The sequence below is a fragment of the Podarcis vaucheri genome, assembly GCF_965113315.1.
Source record: "Podarcis vaucheri genome assembly, chromosome: 12".
NCBI lineage: Eukaryota > Metazoa > Chordata > Lepidosauria > Squamata > Lacertidae > Podarcis > Podarcis vaucheri.
In genome coordinates this window covers 10085232-10111436 of record NC_138750.1, presented here as the reverse complement: position 1 = coordinate 10111436, position 26205 = coordinate 10085232, and the positions used below count along the sequence as shown (strand labels likewise).

At 42.9% G+C, this 26205-nt stretch overlaps 1 protein-coding gene across 3 annotated transcripts in view; it reads right to left on the bottom strand.

The window, feature by feature from the left end:
• PDE1C (phosphodiesterase 1C) overlaps positions 1–26205 on the bottom strand; it is a 265314-nt gene that overhangs the window by 203090 nt on the left and 36019 nt on the right. For all 3 annotated transcript variants that reach the window (XR_014212337.1, XM_082192834.1, XM_082192833.1), the window contains exons 2-3: positions 14943–14993; positions 8160–8331 (exon numbers count right to left, since the gene is read on the bottom strand). Coding sequence is in view for 2 of the 3 variants with exons in the window: in XM_082192834.1 (XP_082048960.1) it covers positions 8160–8331; positions 14943–14993 (223 nt within the window). In the remaining variant the exon portion in view is untranslated. The remainder of the gene's footprint in view (positions 1–8159; positions 8332–14942; positions 14994–26205) is intronic.

Sequence of the window (26205 nt, the reverse complement as noted above, 5' to 3'; positions counted from 1 at the left end):
TAGTGCCCAAGAAATGCATTATTTGAAAATGGAGCTGAGTTAATTATTATTTCGATTTGGTTACAATGAAATAAAATAGTGGGTGTGTTATTTTAATTCATGCTGCAGATATTACTTACTTATTTATGTCCTTGTACTCACAATCCACCCTTCTTCCTCCCAGTGGGAGCCTGACCCCATTAGTAGAGGCATAACCCTGTTAACCTCTTATTTGATGGTCTCAGGCCCCAGAAAGCATTGAGAATTTGGCACAACAGCTCCAGAAAAACCATATATATATAAACATTTGAACTGAATTCATAAATTGCCCAAGACATATTCCAAACCACATCCTGGTTCCAAGCTTGCTGGCTTTATCTGCCTCAGCAATTCCCACTATAAAGTTTCACCAGTTCAATCTACTGCCACACACCCACCGAGATAAAACCACAAAGCTAAAGAACCAGTCTATTCTGAACTTTAAAATGGAAAGCGTCATGCTGGTGGTCAACAAAAGAGGTTTGAAGACCGTCTCAAGGCAAATATTTAAAAATGTAGTATAAACACCAACAATTGGGAAACACTTGCCTGTGAGTGCTTCAACTGGAGAACAGCCTTTACCAAAGGTGTCATGGGCTTTGAAGACACTCAAACTCAGGACGCAAGGGAGAAAAGTGCTAAGAGTAAGGCACGCTTGGCAAATCCACACCGTGATCAACTCCCACCCAGAAACCAATGTCCCCACTGTGGAAGGACGTGTGGATCCAGAATTGGCCTCCACAGTCACTTACAGACTCATTGTTAAAACCGTGTTTATGGAAGACAATCTTACTCGGCTACGAGTGATCGCCAAAGAAGAAGACAACTTTTCACATCTTCCAAGCACACTGCCAGCTGAGGTGGCCTTGTGACTGCCTGGTGCATTCTTTTCATATATGAGGGGCTCCATCTGAATGCTCTCCGCTTTTGTGACTCAACTTTTTAAAGCACCACCTCAAGCATGTGAAAAAGCTGCTTCACCTGCAAGTTTTGGACCTGCCATTGCCCTTTACATAGCTATGGCTGCCAGGGTTGAAAGTTAAGAGTTGGAGGGTGGGCAGTGAAAATATTGTAGCTTGTCTGTGCAAAGGGGCAAGAGTAGTGGCTGTAAGTATAAAAATATAACAGGCAGACTCTCCATTCCAAACATTTTGCACCAAACCTGCTGTGTAGCATATATGAGGCAGGAATATTTAGAAATTCTTTTTCTGCCTGTTGCCTTATCAGTTTCTCTCAGTTTAGGAAAGACACAATAAGGAATTTATCTGAACTTAATCTGTCATTCCCACCCCCCTCCCATCACTCTAAGTTGCTGTCTTTTGTTCTTACTCTAGAAAACAAAGTCACAAAGGTATTAAATTGAGCAGGTGCTTTTTACGAAATTATTTTCTGGAGCTACATGTCTTTCCCTTTGTCTAAATGTAACAAAAGAAGCCCAAAGGGACCACCAAGTTAATGAATGATTTAAGTCGACATGCATGCATATGGCTTTTATCTGTGCAGATTCCCACAGTCCCAATGGGCGCAATGATCACACTTCTGTGATCTATGGTCAGAAATCAATGGGAAGTCACATTGGCATGTAATTTCTGACTACTTATTGTCATTACCCCAAAGTCCACCAGTGACCAGGCCCCAGGTTCAGAGGCTACATTGCCATTGGCTGAGGGAGGCAACCGGGTTCCTGCTCTGAGCCCAAGTACAGGTGACCCACTAAAACTGAGACTGGCACCAACAGGTCACTGAACTGGATGCCACAGCACCAAGGTTCATAGAACCAGAGGAAGAACCCTTCGCAAATATTTCCCCTTAGGAACCAAGTGTCTCTGACACAACTTGCTAGTCCAGCGCCACCAGGAACATACCAGGAAGGAGACCTTAGAGGGGAGGAGATGCACTCATTTCCAAGAAACAGGGTTAGCTCTTTAAGGGTCTACGGTTCTCCAAGAGAAGAAGGGGAGCATTTGAGAGGTTGACTATAGGCAGAGGCTCAAAAGCCTCAGCTCACCTCTTGTGCTAGTCAGAGCAAGAGGCTCACTTGGAGCTCTCCATGGTGCTGTGAGAACCAATCTGCCTTGCTTCCTCCCTCCCTCCCAACTGTGGATTCCCCCTAGAACAGGGGTCTGCAACCTTTAAGAGAAGAAGAGCCACTTGGACCCGTTTCCGAAGGAAAAAAAACTGGGAGCCGCAAGACTCGTCATTATAAAAATAACTTTTTTGTCACTTTTTTATTATTTCTTTGTTTGACCCCTCAGAATTACTCCTCCTCATAGAAATAAACGTTAAATTAACAAGTTACCTTTTTGTGTGTGTGTTCTTCACTCCCCTTCAAAACAGTGGCCAGCGTACATGCCCCCTTTCAATGCAGTGACCAGCGTACATGCCCCTTACAATGTAGCGGGCGGGCAGGAAGGTGACGTCGGGACGGTGCATGACTAACGCACGCACTGCCCCCATGCGACGTCACAGCCAGTACAGCGCCCGCCACAGTGGGGAGTGTCGGGGCGCACAATGCGCCTCCTCCCCTCGCTAGTATCCGCCCCGGAGCCGCGGCAAAGGTGTAAAAGAGCCACATGCGGCTCCAGAGCCGCGGGTTGCAGACCCCTGACCTAGAACCATAAACAGGACACTTATGACCCAAGTGCATGATTTAAGAGTCTTTGAAACATGACACTGGGCCACATGGAGCAATTCACATCTAAGTGCCTTTAACATGCCCAGTGTCTCGTTTAAAATTGGCTCATTACAAACCAAACGTTCGTCTACTTGAATTATTTTTATTTATTAGAAGCTTTTTATTCTGTTCTTCAGTCCAGAGACTGCCAAGGCACCGAGAGTCTTTTGGAAAATTAAAAATTTATAAATTACAAATTAAAAGCAGTGATCACTAGAGATACCCGAATACAAAACTTTATGGAGTGACGAGCACTACAGCGGTGAGCTCCGTGGCTCAGGCAATACTCATAATGCTAATGATCTCCTGCTCCATTTCATTTCCTATCACATTTGCAGCAGCTCATATGTGCAAATGGAAATTTGAGAAGCAGCATGTCTTTCAGGGATTGAAGGGAAACCAGCCCTGCATCAGAAAGGGAGTGCGCACTCCGACAAATGTGTCGAACTCTTTCTGCCTTAATAGCGGGGATGATGACTAATACAAAAATGTGCAGCTAAATGCTTCATTAGCAGGATAAAACCACACCATTACCAGCCCACGCATAACCCCCCTCTTTTGCTGCAGAAGTGCAAGTTAATGGACTAAGCTTCCCGCAGGCTGGAGAAATAAAACTGCAAAGAATCCAAAGTATGAACACCCTTTCAATGGGCTCCCCAATGTCTCTCCTAAGCTTGAGGCCACCACTGGTTTTCTCCCTGCAGATGGGAACGGAGGCAAGAGTGACAAGTCTGGGAGCAGAGGAGAGTCGAGAGTTTGCACAAAGCTGAAAGCAGTAAAGCAAGCGTGTTTCACTGTTATACGTCATTTCCACACATTTTCACGCCAAACGTTTTTATGCCAGACAGTTTTCCTAGGAAGCAGGTTGGGGACAGAGGAAGATGGTCATCTGCAGGCAACGCGGAGAGCAGTGATCCTGTCTCACTTGGTCTCCTCTTTAAATTAAGGAAACAGATCCTAAGCGAAAATGAAGAGGCGCCCAAGGTCTTACCAGCCTGGTGGAATGCTCTATCGCAGGAGACCAGGGCCCTGCGGGACTTGACATCTTTCCGCAGGGCCTGCAAGACAGAGCTGCTTCGCCTGGCCTTCGGTCCAGGCCCAGTTTGATACCCCTCTATGAGACCCTGTAAATTACCTCTTTGGCCTCATGTGGGACCAACATGGATAGCTGGCCCTGATGAATACTTGAGGTTCCTGTCCCCTGTGGTTGTAACTCGTGGGCAGTCATTTAATTTTATCCTGATTCAAATTTTTAAGCTGTATTTTAATCATTTGTTTGATTGTGTTTTGATGTATTAGATATTTGATGTTAGCCGCCCTGAGCCTGGTCTTGGCCAGGGAGGGCAGGGTATAAATAAAAATTTACTTACTACTGATTTACTTATTTTTTGCTCCATAACACTCACTTTTTTCCTCCTAGAAAGTAAGGGGAAATGTCTGTGCCTGTTATGGAGCGAATGCCTACGGATGGCGGGGGGATCTGCTGCAGTCGTGAGCAGAGGATCCATGGTTCCCCTTCCTTACCTCCTCCGTGGCTCGCTTTGAAACAGCAAAGCGGGAGAAGAGCTGCTTAGTGGGGAGAAGAGAGGGACAAAGAGCCTGGTTACAAAGCACGGATCCACATGGATCCTCAGGATTTTAGCACTGGGTCACCCCAAATTCACCATCAGATCACATAGCATGTCCATGGCTACATCTTGCACCCAAAAAATCACGCACCCACTGTTGCCTGGGGCCGCAGTGGTGCAAAAACGTGGTTACAAAGCATGGATCCACATGGATCCTCAGGATTTTTGCATTGGGCTACCCCAAACTCACCGTCAGATCACATGTCTGTGGCCACAGCATGAACCACAAAAATCATACATCCACTGTTTCGTTTAGAATTTTTTTTTTCTTGTTTTCCTCCTCTAAAAACTATGTGCGTGTTATGGTCGGGTGCGTGTTATAGAGCGAAAAATACGGTACTTACACCCAGCACCACACATGGAAGGAGTAAGCCTGGTCCTCAGTGGCCACACGTGGCTTTTGAGGCACCAGAGGCAACTGAGCATATTGAGTTCCTAATGCCTGATGATGGAGTTCCATCATTTTTAAACAGCACCATTTATTTCTTCAATTTATTTATGAATCACTTTCCATGAAACATCCCAAAGCAATTTAACGATAAAAACACCAGCAGTAAAAAACATGAGCACGACGACCTCGCTTCAGACCTTGGTGCCTCCAAGGGGATGTGGGAAATATTTCTGCCTGAAACGGTGAGGAGAAGCTGCCCGGCAGGAAGTGATGACAATACAGTTGTACCTTGGATCTCAAACGCCTTGGCTCCCGAACAGATTGGCTCCCAAACAATTGAAACCCAGAAGTGAGTGTTCCTGCTTTCAAACGTTCTTTCAGAAGCCGAACGTCTGATGGGGCTTCCGTGGCTTCCGATTGGCTGCAGGAGCTTCCTGCAGCCAATCAGAAGCCACGCCTTGGTTTCCAAATGTTTTGGAAGTCAAACGGATTTCTGGAACAGGTTCCGTTCGACTTCCAAGGTACGACTGTACTGAACTCGACAGACTAACAGTCTGACTTGCTATAAGGCGGCTTCCTCTGTTCCTACGATTGATTTGTCCCAATGGTTTTAATGGAGCATTGCTCATCTGGCTTCCTGGCACTGAGGACAAAGCCAACCCAATATCCCTGCTGGTGTGCCCAGCAGCCCAGCAGCTCCCCTCAGCCCTTCGTGGTAACCAGCAGCAACATTTGCTACTGGGAAGCCAGGTGGGCAATGTCATCCTTCTTCAACTGTCCCTCTAACTGATGCTCAATTTGTCTGCTTTAGCATGGATCCAGCACAACACCACGCATTGCAAGAAGCTGTGTGTAGCACTGAAAGTCATGTTTGTGGAGGCAGCTCCCAGCCAGGGGTCCTCCTTTCGGCCACCAGAGGAGAGCAGAGAGGGTTCAGCGCACCACACCTAGCTTCAAATCTCTTTCAGGAGGCTCGTCTTCCACACAAGGCTACCACAATCAGGGTGAGGACCCAGTCTTGAAAGATCAGCAGTAGCCAGGACTCCGCAAGGAGATAAAGGCAATTCTGATGGAGCTATTGTACTTTAGGGTCAACATGAACTTTTATCTGCCATATTTATTTCCGGACAGCTTACAGTATCAATGAAATGCTAATACTCAAACGTTAACCATCAAATAGTCCACGGGTCAGCAAACTTTTTCAGCAGGGGGCCGGTCCACTGTCCCTCAGACTTTGTGGGGGGCCGGACCATATTGGGGGGGGGGGAGGAATGAACAAATTCCTATGCCCCACACAAATAACCCAGAGATGCATTTTAAATAAAAGCACACATTCTACTCATGTAAAAACATGCTGATTCCTGGACCATCCGCAGGCTGGATTTAGAAGGAGATTGGGTCGGATCCAGCCCCCGGGCTTTAGTTTGCCTTCCCATGAAATAGGCAGTCATAGCCAATAATTTGGCCACTATATATTAGGACAGTACAAGCAAGTATGTAGCAGAAACTACAAAGGTGAGATTTCAGATGATAACAGAAGTAGAATTTGAGTTGTCTTTCACAAAACAACTGTGTAACAAGATGTTTTAATTACACACACACAATGTCCCATTTAGAAACAGTGGGGGTGAAGTGATTTGAAGGCTGGTCTTAGACCAGGGAAACCTATACACAGATCTCTACTCAATTACTGAATAAAGGTGCACTAGTAACTACCACCGCAGATATGTTTCCAGGATAAAAGCAATGAGGTGACATATGCTGGCCTCATTAGAGCAAGGTCAGGATCAAAATATAATAAATATAAATCTATTTTTAAAAAAAGTAGTTACATCCGTGGAACTCTCAAGCTCTTGAGCTGAAGGTCAAAAGTGAAATTTAAATGAAAAATAATGGCATTGGTGAAACTCTTAACCTTTTGACCTTAAATTTCACCCCACCCCAGCAGTGCTTTCTTGGTCCAGTGCAGGAAATACTTCAGAAACATCACAGACATGTTCTTACATCTATAATGCTGTGCCAGGAGATGTATGTATGTATCTGGATATATTATCCATTATTACTTTGTGCCCTCTAGTGGCGTTTCAATGCTTCGTTCTTAACATGAATGTTCTGGCATTTCACTGGGTGTAAATGCAAATCTGAAACAGTCAGAACCTACTGCTATCCACAGGCCAGAATAATATGTTGCTGGCCAAACAGCACTTCCAAACCCCTGGCCACTGCTTCTCTTCCTGCAAAACAGCAGCAGACAGAGCTGGCCCAAGACATTTTGCCGCCTGAAGCAGAAGACAATATTGCACCCTTCCTCCCACTCCATGTCTGAAAGTTGACAGGACTGGCAACCGAATCAAACTTCAACAGTGGCTATAGTCTTCTGCACACTGATGCAGGTTGAATATAGTCTCATTCGGCAGAGCCTAGCTGCACTGGACTGTAAATATTCTCCAGCTGAACCAACTTTCAACACTAGTTATGGGTCAGTGGACCCATAGGTTAGCCAAGGTGCCCCAGGCAGCGGCCCTAGGACCATCCCAAGACATTTTACTGCCTGAGGCAGAAAACAAGATGGCGCCTCTCACCAATTCCACATACAGAAACTCACTACACCGGTTGTGACTTCAACACTGGCAATGGGATCGCATCCTTGTTAATATTATGTCATTACCTCTCCCACCAAACCTCTCATCAAACAACACAGATGCTTAATAGAGTGTCACTCAATGCACTAAGCAATAATGTTGTTGTTTTCAAAATTTTGCTGATAGCCAAACTCTTGGTACCGTCAAATCACAAAAAAACAACCTTGGTACGGTAGCATAGTGCTTTCCTTGAAAAATTTAAAAACACATATACTGAAGTAAAATCCATACATTAAAAGCTCATCAAAGATAATATGCCTATGAGTCAGAAAAAAGTGTTAGTGGTGGAGAAGGGGAAACCTATTAAAGAACAGTGTTATTCAGTACCAATCTTTACAATATTGAAAGTGTTTCTAATCTTCCATTTTCTATTGTTCCAGTAAGCTCAATTTTCTTTCTAAATTGTGTTTTTGCATTGTCCCTTCTTGTGCCTTCAAAAATGCTATTTCAACATCGCAGTCCAGCTCTCCCAACGTATATCACCCAGTGAGAGTAATATTTAACTTTCCGGGCCTGCAATCGCATTCTTATAAAATAACAGGATTTACTATGAAATCCTTCAGATGGCAAATTTCACAAACGATCTGATAGCTCTGCTAGTCATGTATCATTTGTATCTTTCTAGATTGCAATGTAAGAAAAATGCAGGTTGGCAGCCATAATTTTAGTGCACTAATATTTTTGTTTTCGCAAGGGCACTGGAGAGTCATCTGTTGTAAGAGTTATCCCATTCAACCCTGAGACTTCGACGTGCTGATGATTAAGAAAGATCAAGCTTAAGCAAGGTGCATCTATATCGGCCAAACCTGAATGAGGTCTTCACAAGCGCTTCGGGACTCTCCACCGCCGGCAGCTCCTCCGCTAAGATTTCTTCAGGAGGTCTTGGGTCAAAGACGATGGTTGGCTTCTGTTTTTCCTTAAGATTCCCTGTAAGCCCACCAATAATGGTATTCCACAGACAGTTCTGAGATTTCGACCCTGGGCGGAAGAGAAGACAAACCGATATGAAAACTCGCCCTTCAGAGAACTGAAGACAAGTAGTACAGTGGTACCTCAGGTTAAGTACTTAATTCATTCCGGGGGTCTGTACTTAACCTGAAACTGTTCTTAACTTGAAACACCACTTTAGCTAATGGGGTCTCCTGCTGCTGCTGCGCCGGCATCCTGAAGCAAAATTCTTAACCTGAAGCACTATTTCTGAGTTAGCGGAGTCTGTAACCTGAAGCGTATGTAACCTGAAGCGTATGTAACCCGAGGTACCACTGTAAATAGTCCTTCGGCTTTTGCCCATGCAAAATCTCACGCTGTGCCAATGGTTAGTCTCATTCTTAACCCTGGAGAGAGGGAATGGGGTCTAATATTCAAGTTGTTGTTCATTTTACTTATTTATTAAATTCATAAGCCAACCTTCATCACAAGATCTCAGGGCAGTTCACAGAATAAAAACAAGGTGAAAACACAAGTAAATAGTTAAAACAGAAACAACAAAACAATACCCCCCCCCCCTTCCCACAAACACATTTAAAAGGCTGTAGAATATTAATCAGCCCAAGGCCTGGTCGAAGAGGAATGTTTTCGCCTGGCACCTAAAAGGATGTAATTAAGACACCACCTTATATTTTAAAGAAACAAATCTCAAAGTGTCCTACAACATGTTAAAAGATCAAATAAGACCATCCAAAATAAAACATTCCTGAAGGAAGTCCAATATAAATTATACATTCAATGCAATGTAATTAACAGGCAACTAAAATATTATCTTAAAGATTTCAAAATGAAGCACTACAAAGGAGGGCAGCTGCAGAATGCACATGTAACGAAGGAAAGTTAGCCAAATCATAACAGTCTTAAAGATTTCAAAAGAAAACATTACCAAAAAAGGTCAGATAGAAAGTGCACATTTTAAAAAGCACAATTACCAATGGAATAAAATATTATCGTAAACATATAATGTGTCTGCTGCTGTTGCTGCCAATCTTGCCAATGGTGGTTCATAGCAGGCTGCAGCTATGGAAGCTCAGGCGCAAGACCTGGGTCTGCACTAAGAAGCAGACAAGATGGTTTCTGATCTCTTCTGCAGTCTTCGTTTTTGTAGCTGGAGTCAGTCCGGGCCCCACTCTCCCAAGCCAGGTAGAAAAAGGTCTGCAAGGCAAGGAGCAGGTTTTGCAGGACACACAGCCAGGAGAGCCCTCTTCCGTAGGCTCAGTGTTGCCACTTGTGAAACTCAGCAAGGAGGAAAATGAATTGGCCCTTCCTATCACTGGTTCTGGCACCAGTTGGTCTCCCGGCCCTACCAATCTCAGTGGGCACAAACGACCACTGCACTTGAATAAATAAAACAGTGGCTTGGAAGAGTATCATATATTGAGGTTGAATCCTGACAAGACAGAAGTACTGTTTTGGGGGGACAGGGGGCGGGCAGATGTGGGGGACTCCCTGGAACTGAATGTGCCGCAGAAGGACCAGGTGCGCAGCCTGGGAGTCATTTTGGACTCACAGCTGTCCATGGAGGCGCAGGTCAATTCTGTGTCCAGGGCAGCTGTTTACCAGTTCCATCTGGTACGCAGGATGAGACCCTACCTGTCTGCAGACTGTCTTGCCAGAGTGGTGCATGCTCTAGTTATCTCCCGCTTGGACTACTGCAATGCGCTCTATGTGGGGCTACCTTTGAGGGTGACCCAGAAAATGCAATTAATCCAGAATGCGGCAGCTAGACTGGTGACTGGGGGCGGCCGCTGAGACTGCATAACACCGGTCTTCAAAGACCTACATTAGCTCCCAGTACGTTTCCAAGCACAATTCAAAGTGTTGGTGCTGACCTTTAAAGCCCTAAACGGCCTCAGCCCAGTATACCTGAAGGAGCATCTCCACCTCCATCATTCTGCCTGGACACTGAGGTCCAGCGTCAAGGGCCTTCTGGCAGTTCCCTCGATGTGAGAAGCCAAGTTACAGGGAACCAGGCAGAGGGCCTTGTCGGTAGTGGCACCCACCCTGTGGAACAGCCTCTCACCAGATGTCAAAGAGAAAAACAACTAACAAACTTTTAAAGACATCTGAAGGCAGCCCTGTTTAGCAAAGTTTTTAATGACTAATGTTTTAATGTATTTTTTATCTTTTGTTGGAAGCCACCCAGAATGGCTGGGGAAACCCAGCCAGATGGACGGGGTATAAATTATTATTATTATTATTATTATTATTATTATTATTATTATTATTAAACAGCTCATGAAGAACATTTTTTTGAAAAAGGAAAAAAACAGCTTGTGACCCTTTTCTTCTGCAAAGACAGCCAGAAATTGCAGCATGAAACCAAAATGCTTGTTATAATTGTAGTCAAATAACTGTTTTGGTTTCTATCTAGATATTTGCAAGTTGATGCGTATTATATTCATATTTGTGTTCCATGTTGTAAACCGCCCTGTGGTCTTTGGGCGAAGGGCCATATATACCTTTAATAAAAATGAAAATGAAATGAAATGCATGAAAATTGCAGATTATAAATCCCACAAGGTTTTTGAAATGTGGAATTTTAGCTTATTCTTCTTTCAAGAAAAACACGTTCAGTTGTCTGAGATCATTCCACTTTGCTGTCCCAGGGGGGCTGCCTTCTCCTGCTGCAATTACCGTTCGTGCTTTTTGCTTCAGTTAACGTTCAGCGTCTCTCACTCAAAGCTCCTCTCATAATGGGAGCAAATGGGAAATACATCCCTGGGAGCCAAGATTTGTCGCTGCCATCCTCTTATTACCGAAAAGCTCGACTTGGATGTGACATTCGCTCTTCCACTTCGATCCTACATGGAAGAACTCAGGGGGAAAGCAGGGTCAGGAGAGAGAAAGATTTCTTTTTCTTTCTTTTTAATCTTTATTGATTTTATACAACGAATCACAGCTGTAACTCTCCAACAGTAGTGTAAATAAAAGAAGTAAAAAATAAAAGAAAAAGTTGGGAAGAAGGCAAAGTTATTCCCACATTAAGACTTCCCTCCTCCCCAACCTGGCTTCTGTACATTTCTATATCAACTGCATATTAGACAGCATCTATTTTGCGATTATCCAATACTTCCAAGAATTATATCACATTACAGGAGTCATTCAAAGCCGGCCAAAGATTTTACATGTTTACAGTGGTCTTTTAGATATTGCATGTATTTATCCCATCCTCTGTTAAATTTTGGATCTTCTCGATTCCTAACTTTCCCTGTCAATCTTGCCATCTCAGTGGACTCAGATAATTTTGTCTGCCATTCCATTTTTGTCGGTATGTTCTAGGAGAGAGAAAGATTTCATCCGGGGGCAGGAAGGGAGATGGATGAAACAGTTAACTAGAAATGGCAGCTGTACACCCAGGCCATTCCCGGCTTTGCAATTTCAGAATTTGAGGCATGAGCCCTATTTATGCAGATAAGGAAGGTGAAGTAATATTATAATAATAATAATAATAATAATAATAATAATAATAATAATAATAATAATAATTTTATTTATACCCCGCCCTCCCCAGCCAAGACCGGGCTCAGGGCAGCTAATTTAATGAACATAAAGTCTTGTGCAAAATGGCTGCCTATCCTCTGGGAGCAATACTGGCTAGCAGGTTGGTCTTTGGGGAACTAATAGGCCAGCACAGGGGTCTGCAACCCGCGGCTCCGGAGCCGCATGTGGCTCTTTTACACCTTTGCCGCGGCTCCGGGGCGGATACTAGCGAGGGGAGGAGGCGCATTGTGCGCCCCAACACTCCCCACTGTGGCGGGCGCTGTACTGGCTGTGACGTCACATGGGGGCGGTGCGCGTGTTAGTCACACACCGTCCCAACGTCACCTTCCCACCCGCCCGCCCGCTACATTGTAAGGGGCATGTACGCTGGTCACTGCATTGAAAGGGGGCATGTACGCTGGTCACTGTTTTGAAGGGGAGTGAAGAACACACACACACAAAAAGGTAACTTGTTAATTTAACGTTTATTTCTATGAGGAGGAGTAATTCTGAGGGGTCAAACAAAGAAATAATAAAAAAGTTATTTTTATAATGACTAGTTTTGCGGCTCCCAGTTTTTTTTCCTTCGGAAATGGGTCCAAGTGGCTCTTTTTGTCTTAAAGGTTGCAGACCCCTGGGCCAGCAGCTGGGAACTGGCATGTTTTTTCGCCATCTGTTTATTTGAATTCTGTTGTTATATCCTTTTTGTAAACCACTTTGAGATGTTTTACAACCACACAGGTGTATAGTTTTTCACAAAATTAATAAATAATAAGTAAAATAAAATCATTCAGCATTCAACTGCCTGCCAAACTTACAAGATCACTTTTTTGGTTAACTTTTCATGCTCAGTCTTATGTGAGTCGTTCTATCTGCTGAAAGAATTTAACAGGGCAAAATCCAGAGAGCTCTTTGCGGTGCGCTTCATCGCTTGCAATCGTATGCCACTTCAAAAGTAACTTTCAATGGATCTTCAACAGATGTTGTTAAAAAAAAATTTTTTTAAGCCTCAATGTGCATGTGAAATGAATAATTCACATTATTTGCATTGTGGCAGCATTTGCTTTTTCTTCCTTCTAAGCCACAGCGTGCAAAATATGGTTCCACTGCCACCATGTGGCGATATGGGAATACTACACCCTAAACTGAACAATTTGCAGAGAGTGAGACCTGCTAGTTTCATTGCGCAAAAATAGTGATGAGTCTTGTGGCGCCTTAAAGACTAACAAATTTACTACAGCAAAAACTTTTGTGGACTTCAGTCCACTTCATTATTTGCATGAAGTGTCATCCTGAGTAGCAGGTACATAATATTCATGGTTGGTTGGGGGGTTACAGACACTACAAGTGTCCCTCTTTTCCAGGGACAGTCCTGGACTTACAGAATCCATCCCCAGTTCTGATTTGATCCCAGAATGTCCCACTTTTCCTTAGAAGGTAAACGACCCCTGACAGTTAAGTCCAGTCACGAACGACTCTGGGGTTGCAGTGCTCATCTCGCTTTACTGGCCGAGGGAGCCAGCGTTTGTCTGCAGTCATGTGGCCAGCATGACTAAGCCACTTCTGGCGAACCAGAGCAGCGCATGGAAACGCCATTTACCTTCCCACCGGAGTGGTACCTCTTTATCTACTTGCACTTTGATGTGCTTTCGAACTGCTAGGTTGGCAGGAGCTGGGACCGAGCAACGCGAGCTCACCCCGTCGCGGGGATTCGAACCGCCAGCCTTCTGATCGGCAAGTCCTAGGCTCAGTGGTTTAGACCACAGTGCCACCCGCATCCCTAGCACCGCCTGCATCCTTTCCTTAGGACAGCCCTACTTTTATCGGAGAAATGTTACAGGGTATCGACCCCTGAGCCAAGGAGATAAGTACAGTGGTACCTCGGGTTACATACTCTTCAGGTTACAGACGCTTCAGGTTACAGACTCCACTAACCCAGAAATATTACTTTGGGTTAAGAACTTTGCTTCAGGCTGAGAACAGAAATCGTGCAGCAGCACACAGTGGCAGCGGGAGGCCTCATTAGCTAAAATGGTACCTCAGGTTAAGAACAGTTTCAGACCTCCGGAATGAATTAAGTTCTTAACCCGAGATACCACTGTAACTATACCACCTTTAGAAGACATCTGAAGGCAGCCCTGTAGTGGGAAGTTTTTTAGTGTTTAATGTTTTCATATGTTTTTATATATACTGGAAGCCACCCAGAGTGGCTGTGCTAAACCAATCAGCTGGGTGGGGTAAAAAAATTTAAAATTATGAGGTTATAAACAGTAAGGTCATAAGAATAAGAAATGAAGAAAATTGCAGATGATGGTCCTACGAAACAGTAGTTGATAATTAAGGCATCCTGGGAATTAACATACATAGTGTGATTTTTTAAAAAATAAAATAATCTATTGTGCCAATTCAGACCGCAAGTGATAGCACAGAACCTCTTTCTGTATTACGATCCAGTGATTTCAAATCACACTTTTCCTTTTAAAAAAATATCTTGCCAAAATGTTTCTGTACCACCTTTCATACACAAAAGCAAGGAAGTGTACAAAAAAGCAGAAGTACAAAAGAATTACATTTAAGAATTTTTTTTAGGGATCTGCAAGGTCAATGGCAAATAAGTTTAGAAGAAAGCAAATCCTCAGGAAATGGATGGGCTTTCAGCAAGTGTTTTGAAGATCGTAAGCTCAAGGATGCACTGCTCTGCATGCTCTGAGATTCCTTCTTTGTGCTTTAAATCCACATACTTATTAAATCTTCACTAATTTCAAACTGAGCGTGCCAAATATATTTAGTGTACATCGCCTTGAGATGATCGCTTAGAAGGCAATTAATAAATCAATGATGATGATAATGATGAGCAATGGTAAAAATGGGGGCTAGGTAGGGGAATAGGGGAAGGTGGAATCCAGGAAAATACTGGAATTTCTCCCAATAGTGGAGGCATCTTGCTCACAAAGGGACCTGCTGGCATGACTGCAGAAAGAGGGGAAGAAGGAAAGAGTACAGTTAAGGAGAAGGAAGTGGAAATTGCTCATTTGTCTGACATGTTCCTTTGCAGGCAGTTCTAGCGCACTGATCTGCACAACTTTCAGGAAGCAAACTGACAAAACTCAGCTACTTACGAGCAAATCTTGAAAGGGGCCGAGCATTCTTGTCCCCCGTCTCGTTTGCAACTGAAAGACAAAATGCAGCTCTTATTTAAAATGCATATATTGCAGCCAAAGAAGGACAGAACTTTTTTTATGTATGCAACAACAGCAGCAAGAATATTGATTGCAAAGTACTGGAAGACACAAGATTTACCCACACTGGAAGAATGGCAGATGAAGGTGATGGAATACATGGAATTGGCAGAAATGACTGGCAGAATCCGAGATCAGGGAGAAGAGGCGGTGGAAGAATACTGGAAGAAATTTAAAGACTACCTGCAGAAATACTGTAAAATTAATGAATGTTGAAGGGATGTTGGACTGAAAATAAGTGGTACAGTATTGGTAAAAAGACGAATAAGAATATGTAAATGCGGATTGACAATGGTTGGAAATATATAGTTATAAAAGGTTAAGATAATAAGTAAAGATAAATGATAGAGGGTAAGGATTTGCTGAACTAACTATGTGAACTGGAATACAGAAAAGGGGGGTGTGAGGAGGTCAGGAAATAAGTAAATGAAAGATATGACATGAAAATATTGATTGTTTTTCTCTTCTTGCTTAATTTTCTTCTTTATTGTCTATTTTTGTATTTTTTTCTCTCTATTTTACTATTGTGTTTTTTTTTACTTTCTTATCTACAATTTTGTAATTTTTATTGTCTGGAAAAGTTTAATAAATATTATTTAAAAAATAATAATAAAATAAAATGCATATATTGCAAGCATCACTAAGGCACGCCTCACAGCCCCCTGCACTTTTAACCCTTTGGGGTTGCTTCCAGAAGCATTGCCAAGACATCTGCTTGTACAACACCAACTCCCCTTCTGTGCACCCTCAAAATCTGCCCCAGATGCCTCTGGAACAGATTTCAGGGGAGGAGAGGAAAGTGAAAGTCCCATTGTGCAAGAGGAACTCCATTTGCACAGGGTCAGATTCTATCCTTGGAATTAAAATCTAGATGATATAGATAGATAGATGATAGATAGATGATAGATAGATAGATAGATAGATAGATAGATAGATGATAGATAGATAGATAGATAGATAGATAGATAGATAGATGATAGATAGATTATAGATAGATAGATATAGAGATAGATGATAGATGATAGATAGATAGATGATGATAGATGATAGATAGATAGATAGATAGATAGAGATAGATAGATGATAGATAGATAGATAGATAGATAGATAGATAGATAGATAGATAGATGATAGATAGATAGATGATAGATAGATAGATGATAGATAGATAGATAGATGATATAGATAGATAGATAGATAGATAGATGATAGATAGATAGATAGATAGATAGATATAGAGATAGATGATAGATAGATAGATAGATAGATGATAGATAGATAGATGATAGATAGATAGATAGATAGATGATAGATAGATAGATAGATATAGATATAGAGATAGATGAGATAGATAGATAGATAGACAGACAGATGATAGATAGATGATAGATGATAGATGATAGATAGATAGATAGATAGATAGATAGATAGATAGATAGATAGATGATAGATGATAGATAGATGATAGATAGATGATAGATAGATAGATAGATGATAGATAGATAGATGATAGATGATAGATAGATAGATGATGATAGATGATAGATAGATAGATAGATAGATAGATAGATGATAGATGATAGATAGATAGATAGATAGATAGATAGATAGAGATAGATAGATAGATAGATAGATAGATGATAGATAGATAGATAGATAGATAGATAGATAGATGATAGATAGATAGATAGATAGATAGATAGATAGATAGATAGATGATAGATAGATATAGAGATAGATGATAGATAGATAGATAGATGATAGATAGATAGATAGATAGATAGATAGATGATAGATAGATAGATATAGATATAGAGATAGATGAGATAGATAGATAGACAGACAGATGATAGATAGATGATAGATAGATGATAGATGATAGATAGATAGATAGATAGATAGATAGATAGATAGATAGATAGATATAGATAGATGATAGATAGATGATAGATAGATGATAGATAGATAGATAGATAGATAGATAGATGATAGATAGATAGATGATAGATAGATATAGAGATAGATGATAGATAGATAGATGATGATAGATGATAGATAGATAGATATAGATAGATAGATAGATAGATAGATAGATAGATAGATAGATAGATGATAGATAGATAGAGATAGATAGATAGATAGATAGATAGATAGATAGATAGATAGATGATAGATAGATAGATAGATAGATGATAGATAGATAGATGATAGATAGATAGATGATGGATAGATAGATAGAGAGATAGATAGATAGATAGATAGATAGATAGATAGATAGATAGATGATAGATAGATATAGAGATAGATGATAGATAGATAGATAGATAGATAGATGATAGATAGATAGATATAGATATAGAGATAGATGAGATAGATAGATAGACAGACAGATGATAGATAGATGATAGATAGATGATAGATAGATAGATAGATAGATAGATAGATAGATAGATGATAGATAGATGATAGATAGATAGATAGATAGATAATGAACATTTATAACTAAATTAATGCACTTTTTTATATACAAAACCAAATAAGACAAGACAATTTTTAAACCATTAATCATTATAATAACTTCATCATAATAACCATCATTATAATGTCATAATAAAAGCATTCCATGCAGCAGAAGGAAGGGAACTCTAAAGTTCAGGGGTGGCAACAGAAAAGGCAACAGAAAAAAACAATTCTGAGTCACAGCTAAACAGCAGCTCATGGGGCGTTAGTGCTACAAATACGTTTTCTCTGATTATCTATATCAGCTTCCACCAACCTGGTGCCCTCAAGGGCTGTAACTCTCGACAGAAGCCTGGCCAGCCCTTCTGGCTGGAAGTTGATGGGAACTGTGGTGCAGGTTGGCAAATGCTCATCTAAGTAATCTAACAAGACTATCATGCTTCTGAGCACTTTGCAGGAACATACGCTGGTGTGCTGTGATTTATTTGGCTGTGGACCAGAGGAAAAATCCTGTTGCATTCTCCCTACGTCCACAAGTAGAGAAAAGCTCCTGGGGTAGCGGTACTTGGGTTTAGCTGGAGACTCTTGGTGTTTGGTAATAGTTCTGTTACGGATAAATGAGATTATCAGACCTCTTTTATTGTCTATTCCAGGTCTCCCAACCACTGCCACAGTGTTCTTTCTCTTGGCAGATCAAGATGACAGCAAAGGTTGCAAGGTTTTTAGCTGGGGAAATCAGAATAAGAGCCACTATTTGACTATTGATTCAAAACCCTAAAACAGGGGTCAGCAAACTTTTTCAGCAGGGGGCCGGTCCACTGTCCCTCAGACCATGTGGTGGGCCAGACTATATTTTGAAGGGGGGGAACAATGAACAAATTCCTATGCCCCACAAATAACCCAGAGATGTGTTTTAAAGAAAAGGACACATTCTACTCATGTAAAAACAGGCTGATTCCCGGGCTGGATTTAGAAGGTGATTGGGCTGGATCTGGGCCCCGGGCCTTAGTTTGCCTACCCATGCCCTAAGATGTACCGTATTTTATATAATTGATTTTTATTTCTCTTCTTTGTATATTGTATTGTTGTTTTATTGCTATGGCCGATGACTGACGGAAATAAAGATTCATTCATTCATTTATTCATTCATTCTGTTACTGATAAATAAATAAGATGGAAACAAGCTGCCTAATCACTCCTAGCAGAAACAAAACCCACGACTGCAGATCATCAGCGAGAGGTATCTGCCTCCAAGATGCTAGCAGCCTTCACCTGATCTTGTTCTCACAACTGCAAGTACACACAGGGAGAAAGCTGTCCCTTGCCTTTCATTGGAGAGTTTGTCACTTTGCCTTTCCCCATTCAGAACATTCCAGAGAGATGTCAATGATCCCTTTTCTATAGATCCCATTAGGCGGCACCCGCTGTCTATTAAAGAACATTAACTCATCATTCTAGCTCATTAGCACTCTTTTATCCAAGGCCACTTCCTGAAGACCTGCTTAATGAGCACTCAGTCTGATTTCTTTGCAGAGAGATGAAATGCTGGGAAGTCCCGAATGAGCAGTTACTTTGATTCCTTCGCAGGAAGGTTAGACGACCATCGCATCAAGGAAGCATCATTCCACACTTTCTGGTGATAAGATTAAATAACTAACCATCTGCCCCTTATCCAACAGCCTCCACAATTTCCCAAGGTGCTCTCTGAAGCCTCCTTAGATAGTGTGATGTTAAAGCTCCAAGCATGAGGGTGCTAAAATAGAAAGAGACTCCACCATGTTTAAAGGTAAAGGGACCCCTGACCATTTGGCCCAGTCGTGGAAGACCCTGGGGTTGCAGCGCTCATCTCGCTTTATTGGCCAAGGGAGCTGGCATACAGCTTCCAGGTCATGTGGCCAGCATGACTAAGCCACTTCTAGCAAACCAGAGCAGCGCATGGAAACGCCGTTTATGGCAGGAGCAGGGACAAGCAACGGGAGCTCATCCCGTCGCAGGGATTTGAACCACCGACCTTCTGATCGGCAAGCCCTAGCCTCTGTGGTGTAACCCACAGCGCCACCCGCGTCCCTCCACCATATTTAGGCAACAATTAAAGAATTCACTAAGATGGGGGGGTATGCAGCGGCGTAACTAGCCACTCGGGTGCCGGGTGCAGGGGCGTGTCCTACAGCTGGGGGCGGAGCAATCTGCCCATGGGGGCGGGGTGAGCCTCTTCGATGCTTGGAGCCTCTGTAGGGCGGCTGAGGCAGAGGCAGTTGTTGTTTAGTCGTTTAGTCATGTCTGACTCTTTGTGACCCCATGGACCAGAGCACGCCAGGCACTGCTGTCTTCTACTGCCTCCCGCAGTTTGGTCAAACTCATGTTGGTAGCTTCGAGAACACTGTCCAACCATCTCATCCTCTGTTGTCCCCTTCTCCTTGTGCCCTCCATCTTCCCCAACATCAGGGTCTTTTCCAGGGAGTCTTCTCTTCTCATGAGGTGGCCAAAGTACTGGAGCCTCAGCTTCAGGATCTGTCCTTCCAGTGAGCACTCAGGGCTGATTTTCTTAAGAACGGAGAGGTTTGATCTTCTTGCAGTCCATGGGACTCTCAAGAGTCTCCTCCAACACCATAATTCAAAAGCATCAATTCTTCGGCGATCAGAGCAGAGGCAGTAGGCAGACACAAGTCCCACACTGCCCTTTCAGGCAGTGCAGAACCTGCAGGCACCTAAGCCACCACGTCACTCCTAAAAAGTTTTGTGAGCCAAATTTTTTAAAAACTAATTTTGTCACCCCCCTAAGTAATGACACCCGGGGTGGACCGCACCCCCCTTCCTCCACCACTGGGGATATGGAGTTTTAAAAGACAGGAAATGCATAAATTGCAGAAGACTCTTCGGGGGCAAAAAGACAAAATAAAGAGGATCAAAATGCAAGCCACTATCCCTGGACTGAACAGCCCCAAAACCAGGCTCTCAGGATAATCTTACTCTCAAGTAGCAGCCCTTCATCTTCTGTTTGCCTCTCCCCAGGTGCACAAAGTTTGCCTATCATGTTGAGATTCACCTTGAACTGCCTGCCTCCTGACTGGCTAACCCTAGAGATAGACTCCTTCTATTTTTTCATGAAAAAATATGGTTCCGGAATTGAAATATTAATAGAGAATGCGTAAAACGTGCAGGGGTAAGCAAGAAAATAATAATAATTATTAAATTATAACAACACAACAAGAAGGAAGAAGTAAAATATTGAGATCACACATGGGTGAAGGGAAGTGGGGGGTATATGGGAACCTATAATATCATTTATAATATAATTTGTTAGTTGCATTGTATTTACATCATCTTCTAACCACACTCACCCCTAGGCCACACTCCAGAAAAATTCTGCAAGGTAGATATCAGTGTTTATCAAACTTGGGTCTCCATCGCCCCTAGCTGGCAAGATTAATGGTCAGGGGCGATAGGAGCTACAGCTGTCCAACAACCAGTGGCGTAGCGTGGGTTGTCAGCACCCGGGGCAAGGCAAGTAATTTGCGCCCCCTAACCCGTGGATTTGCCCTAACCCCAGATGTTGCGCCCGGTGCGGCCGCCCCCCCCTGCACCCCCCACGCTACGCCACTGCCAACAACAGCTGGGGACCCAAATTTGAGGGGGAACTGGAACTTAGGCTGAGATGCTGTGACAGGCCCAAAGTTGAGCAGTGAGCTTCACAGCTGGGAGGAGATTTGAACCCTGGTCTCCCAGGGAGAGACAAGTCACATCCATTAATCCAGGCATAGGCCAACTCCAGCACTCCAGATATTTCAGACTACAATTCCCATCATCCCTAGCTAACAGGACCAGTGGACAGGGATGATGGGAATTGTAGTCCCAAACATCTGGAGGGCCGGAGTTTGCCTATGCCTGCATTAATCCAACCACTTTTGCCCTGGCCCCACCCACCATGAGTTCTCCTCCCGGAGGAAAGGGTTCCCTATCGTTGCTATGATATCCGTTTGCTCATAGGAAAATGTAATATCTCTCTAAGGGCAAAATGAAAAGCAAGAACAAGACTTTAAATAGGCTTCAAATTTATTTTGAATATGTCTGATGGAAAATAAGTGGTATTGGTAAAAAGAGGATAAATGCTAGAGGGTAAGGACTTGCTGAATTTAATATTTGAACTGGAATACAAAATGGGAGGTGTGAGGAGGTCAAGAAACTAGTGAATGAAGTATAAGATATGAAAATACTAATCTATTTTCTGTTGTTGTTTTTTTGTTTTTTTCCCTTTCCTTCTTTCCTTCCCTTCTTTTGTTAACTGTTTTTATTGTGTATTTTTTATGTGTTTTGTTTTTGTATTTTTTCATTTTTGTAGTTTTTCTTATGTTTAAATTTTGAAACTTTTCATTGTTTGTGAAACTTTAATAAACATTATTTTTAAAAAAAAACAAATTTATTTTGAATAGCAGTCTTCAAATTTATTTTGATTTTTTTTTCCTGCTTATATTAGTACGCCATACGTTCACAACCTCCAACATTCCTCCAATGAAAATAGGGGCATTTCTCACACAGACCCAGTGGACACACACACACACACACAACCTGGGCATTTCCTATCAAAAGAAGGGAGAGCGCCACCATTGCTAAACCAATGAGAAACAACACCGTCCTGAGAAAAATCCTTAATCCAAATTTTATCTCATTATTTGGTGGATTTACAACTCCCCACCCCCTTACCTACACACCAATAAATAAAATTTAGAAAGGGGCAAGATTGGATGCAGATCCACAAAGCATTAAAAAATAAATAAATAAAGACAGTGGCGTAGCGTGGGTTGTCAGCACCCGGGGCAAGGCAAGTAATTTCCGCCCCCTAACCCGTGGATTTGCGCCCCCTAACCCTACCCCCCAGATGTTGCGCCTGGTGCGGCCAGCCCCCCTGCACCCCCCACGCTACGCCACTGAATAAAGACTCCTTGTGCTCCACTCTGCTCCCCCTTTCTTTCTGCCCAGAGCAGCCCCGCCCTCTGCCTGCCCCTCAGAGCCAGAGCGTCACACAGGGCTGGGTCTCAGTTTGCAGGCTCTCCTCCCCTCGCCTGGCTCTTAATCTCAAGGTTGTGGGTTTGAGGGGGCCTGGGAAAAGACATATAAAGGTTGGAAAGGAACGTGGAAAATAATTGTTGTTAAAAAAAGAAGTAGTTCTGATATGGAGATGTACAGAAGAAGAGGAGGAGGAGTTTGGATTTGATATCCCGCTTTATCACTACCCGAAGGAGTCTCAAAGCAGCTAACGAACTTCTTCCCCTTCCTTCCCCACAACAAACTCTGTGACTTGAGTGGGGCTGAGAGACTTCAGAGAAGTGTGACTGGCCCAAGGTCACCCAGCAGCTGCATGTGGAGGAGCTGGGAAGCGAACCCGGTTCACCAGATTACGAGTCCACCGCTCTGAACCACTACACCACACTGGCTCTTGATGAACTTACTCAGGGGTCCCCAAACTAAGGCCCGCGGGCCGGATAAGGCCCAAGGGACTCGTTTATCCGGCCCGCAGCCGCTGCCGCCACCCGCTCTTACCGGCACTGTGCTGCGCTGTGTGGCTGGCCACATCCAGGTCGGAGGAGCACCGGAAATAGCTTGTGCGCATGTGCAAGTGTTATTTGCAGGTGTGCAAGCGTTATTTCCGGTGCACATCCGGGTCGGAGGAGGTCCGTGCGCATGCGCACAAGCTATTTCCGGTGCTCCTCCGACCCGGAAGTGCACCGGAAATAGCGTGTGCGCACATGTATGGGCATGCGCTCCCCTGGCCACCATCCCACCGCACGATTGGCGCAGGAAACACCAGCCCGAGGTGCGGTAAGTTTACTGACCCCTGAACTTACTGAACGAAATACTTTGTTCCTGTACTTAAGAGAAGATGCCAGGCCAAGACCAGCGAAGAAGCCTCCATCAAAGAAGAAAAAGAAGATTGGCAAAATAAAATATCGAACTATGCAGGACAAATCAGTTAATTTGAAACCGAATAAAAGAAAGAGGACTTTTTAAAAAGGGGGTGGGGAAATGTTTAATGCATATCTTTTGAGCTCTGTGTATAGGTTTCTACATTAGCATAACTTTTAAAAGTCACTTCTAATAAGATGAAGAAAGTTTAAAATTGAATTATTAAGATTTGATCCCTTTTCGAAAGATGACTTAGAACTTGGTGGCAAAACCCTTCTTTTCTTTTCCCATTTTTTTTATTAATTTTCCACATTTATCACAAAATGATATGACAAAGAAACACAAAAAACGCAACAACAAAATACATACTACAGTACAATACAATACAGTACAATAAAATTAAACACAAAAAGAGATTATTTATTCTAATACCTAATTCTCATAACATTGTTAACCGACTTCCTCGAATCCCCTCTAACTGAATTTCATTATATCCCATTTATAACGGTTCTCCAAATTTTTAATATTATTAACTCCTTTCATTTACTAATCTCTTTTCCTTTATTAATCTTCTAATCCTTAGTGTTTACTACCACGTATCCTTATTCTAACCCTAGGCCTATTTGTTACTTCCAAGGATTTTCTATTTATCTTATATTACAGTATTTAGCCAAATATTCTTTAAATTTCTGGCAAAACCCTTCTTGGCAATTACAGAGGTTTCTTGTAGGTGACCACCAGGTTTGCACACATCTCAGAAGGTTTTTTTTGTCCCACTCCTCTTTGCAGATCCTCTCCAAGTCAGTAAGATTTCGAGGCTGATGTGTAGCTACTCAAACCTTCAGCTCCCTCCACAGATTTCCGATGGGATTAAGGTCTAAAGACTGGCTAGGCCACTCCAGAACCTTAATGTGCTTCTTCTTGAGCCACTCCTTTGTTGCCTTGGCCGTGTGTTTTGGGTCATTGGCATGCTGGAATACCCATCCTCGACCCATTTTCAATGTCCTGGTTGAGGGAAGGAGGTGCTCACCCAAGATTTGACGATACATGGTCCCGTCCATCGTCCCTTCGATGCGGTGAAGGTGTCCTGTCCCCTTAGGAGAAAAGCACCCCCAAAGCATAATATGTCCCCCTCCATGTTTGACGGTGGGGATGGTGTTCTTGGGGTCGTAGGCAGCATTCCTCCTCCTCCTCCAAACACAGCGAGTTGAGTTGATGCCAAAGAGCTCGATTTTGGTCTCATCTGACCACAACACTTTCACCCACTTCTCCTCTGGGTCATTCAGATGTGCATTGGCAAACTGCAGACAGGCCTGTACATTTGCCGTCTTGAGCAAGGGGACCTTGCGGGCTCTGCAAGATCTCAGGCCTTCACAGTGTAGTGTGTTACCAACTGTTTTCATGGTGACTATGGTCCCAGCTGCCCTGAGATCTCTGACAAGTCCCCCCCCCCCCGTGTAGTTCTGGGCTGCTTCATCACCATTCTCCTGATCATTGCAACTCCACGAGATGAGATCTTGCATGGAGCCCCAGACTGAGGGATTTTGTGTTTCTTCCATTTGCGAATTATTGCACCAACTGTTGTCACCTTCTCACCAAGCTGCTTGGCAATAGTCTTGTAGCCCAGTCCAGCCTTGTGCAGGTCTACAATCTTGTCTCTGACATCCTTGGACAACTCTTTGGTCTTGGTCATGGTGGCTACTTTGGAATCTGCTGGATTGATTGCTTCTGTCGACAGGTGTTTTTTGTACAAACTGGGATTACAGGTAAGACGTCTTCCTTACAGCAGGTGCTTCTAATCTCAGCTCATTACATACAGTGAAGATACCAGGTAGCCTGACATCTGGCTGGTTGATAGGGGATCAAATACTTATTTCATTCATTATAATGCACATCAATCTCTGACTTTTGTCTTCTGGGTTTCTGGGGGTTTGCCTGTTGTTATTCTGTCTCTCACAGCTACAATAAACCTACCATTAAAATTATGGACTGGTCATTTCTTCGTCAGAGGGCAAACGGGTAAAATTTAGCAGGCGATCAAATACTTTCCCCCCTCACTGTATATATGCTTTTCTTGCAAAGATTTGAACAATCAAACAAACAACCAACAGTATTTTTAAAAAATCCACACACAAAATTATGGGATGGGAAACCTCAGATACAAAAGAAGTCATAGATTTTGTAATTGCTAATTTATACGACTAGAGGCACATTTAGAAATAGATATCCGTGCTTTCGGGTAAAAAATATATGAGGTGACAGTGTTCATTTCTTGATAAAAGGACCGTGGGTGGGTAGCTAGGGCTGAGGAGAAAATCAATTCAGTTCACATTTAAAGACAAATGTATCAAATTCACTCTTTTCGAAACAGGAGATCTAAAACACAGCCATCCTCCCAAATGCTGTTTTACAACCCATATTTACACAAATGCATATATCATGGGAAGGTGTGCGCGGAAATAAATATATCGGCGAAAACAGCATACAAAAAGGCATTGTACTGGAAGAAATTGCCTGCAAAGGTGCGTACGTTGAAATGGCATACAAAAATGGTATTATCAGGAGAAATGTCCACTAAAACGCTGGAGAACCTTGATGAGGATTTTGTTAAAAAGAAAAAAATTCAAATGACTGTAGAAATGTGCAGAACTGAATTTAAGATTGGGTGGGGGGTGATGAGAAATGGAGAGAACCAAAATTGTCAAATCGTTCCATTCCCAGTGGCAGCACTCAATGGCTGCCATGGGCAGCGAAAAAAAGGGGGGGTACTTCAGGTTGGTAC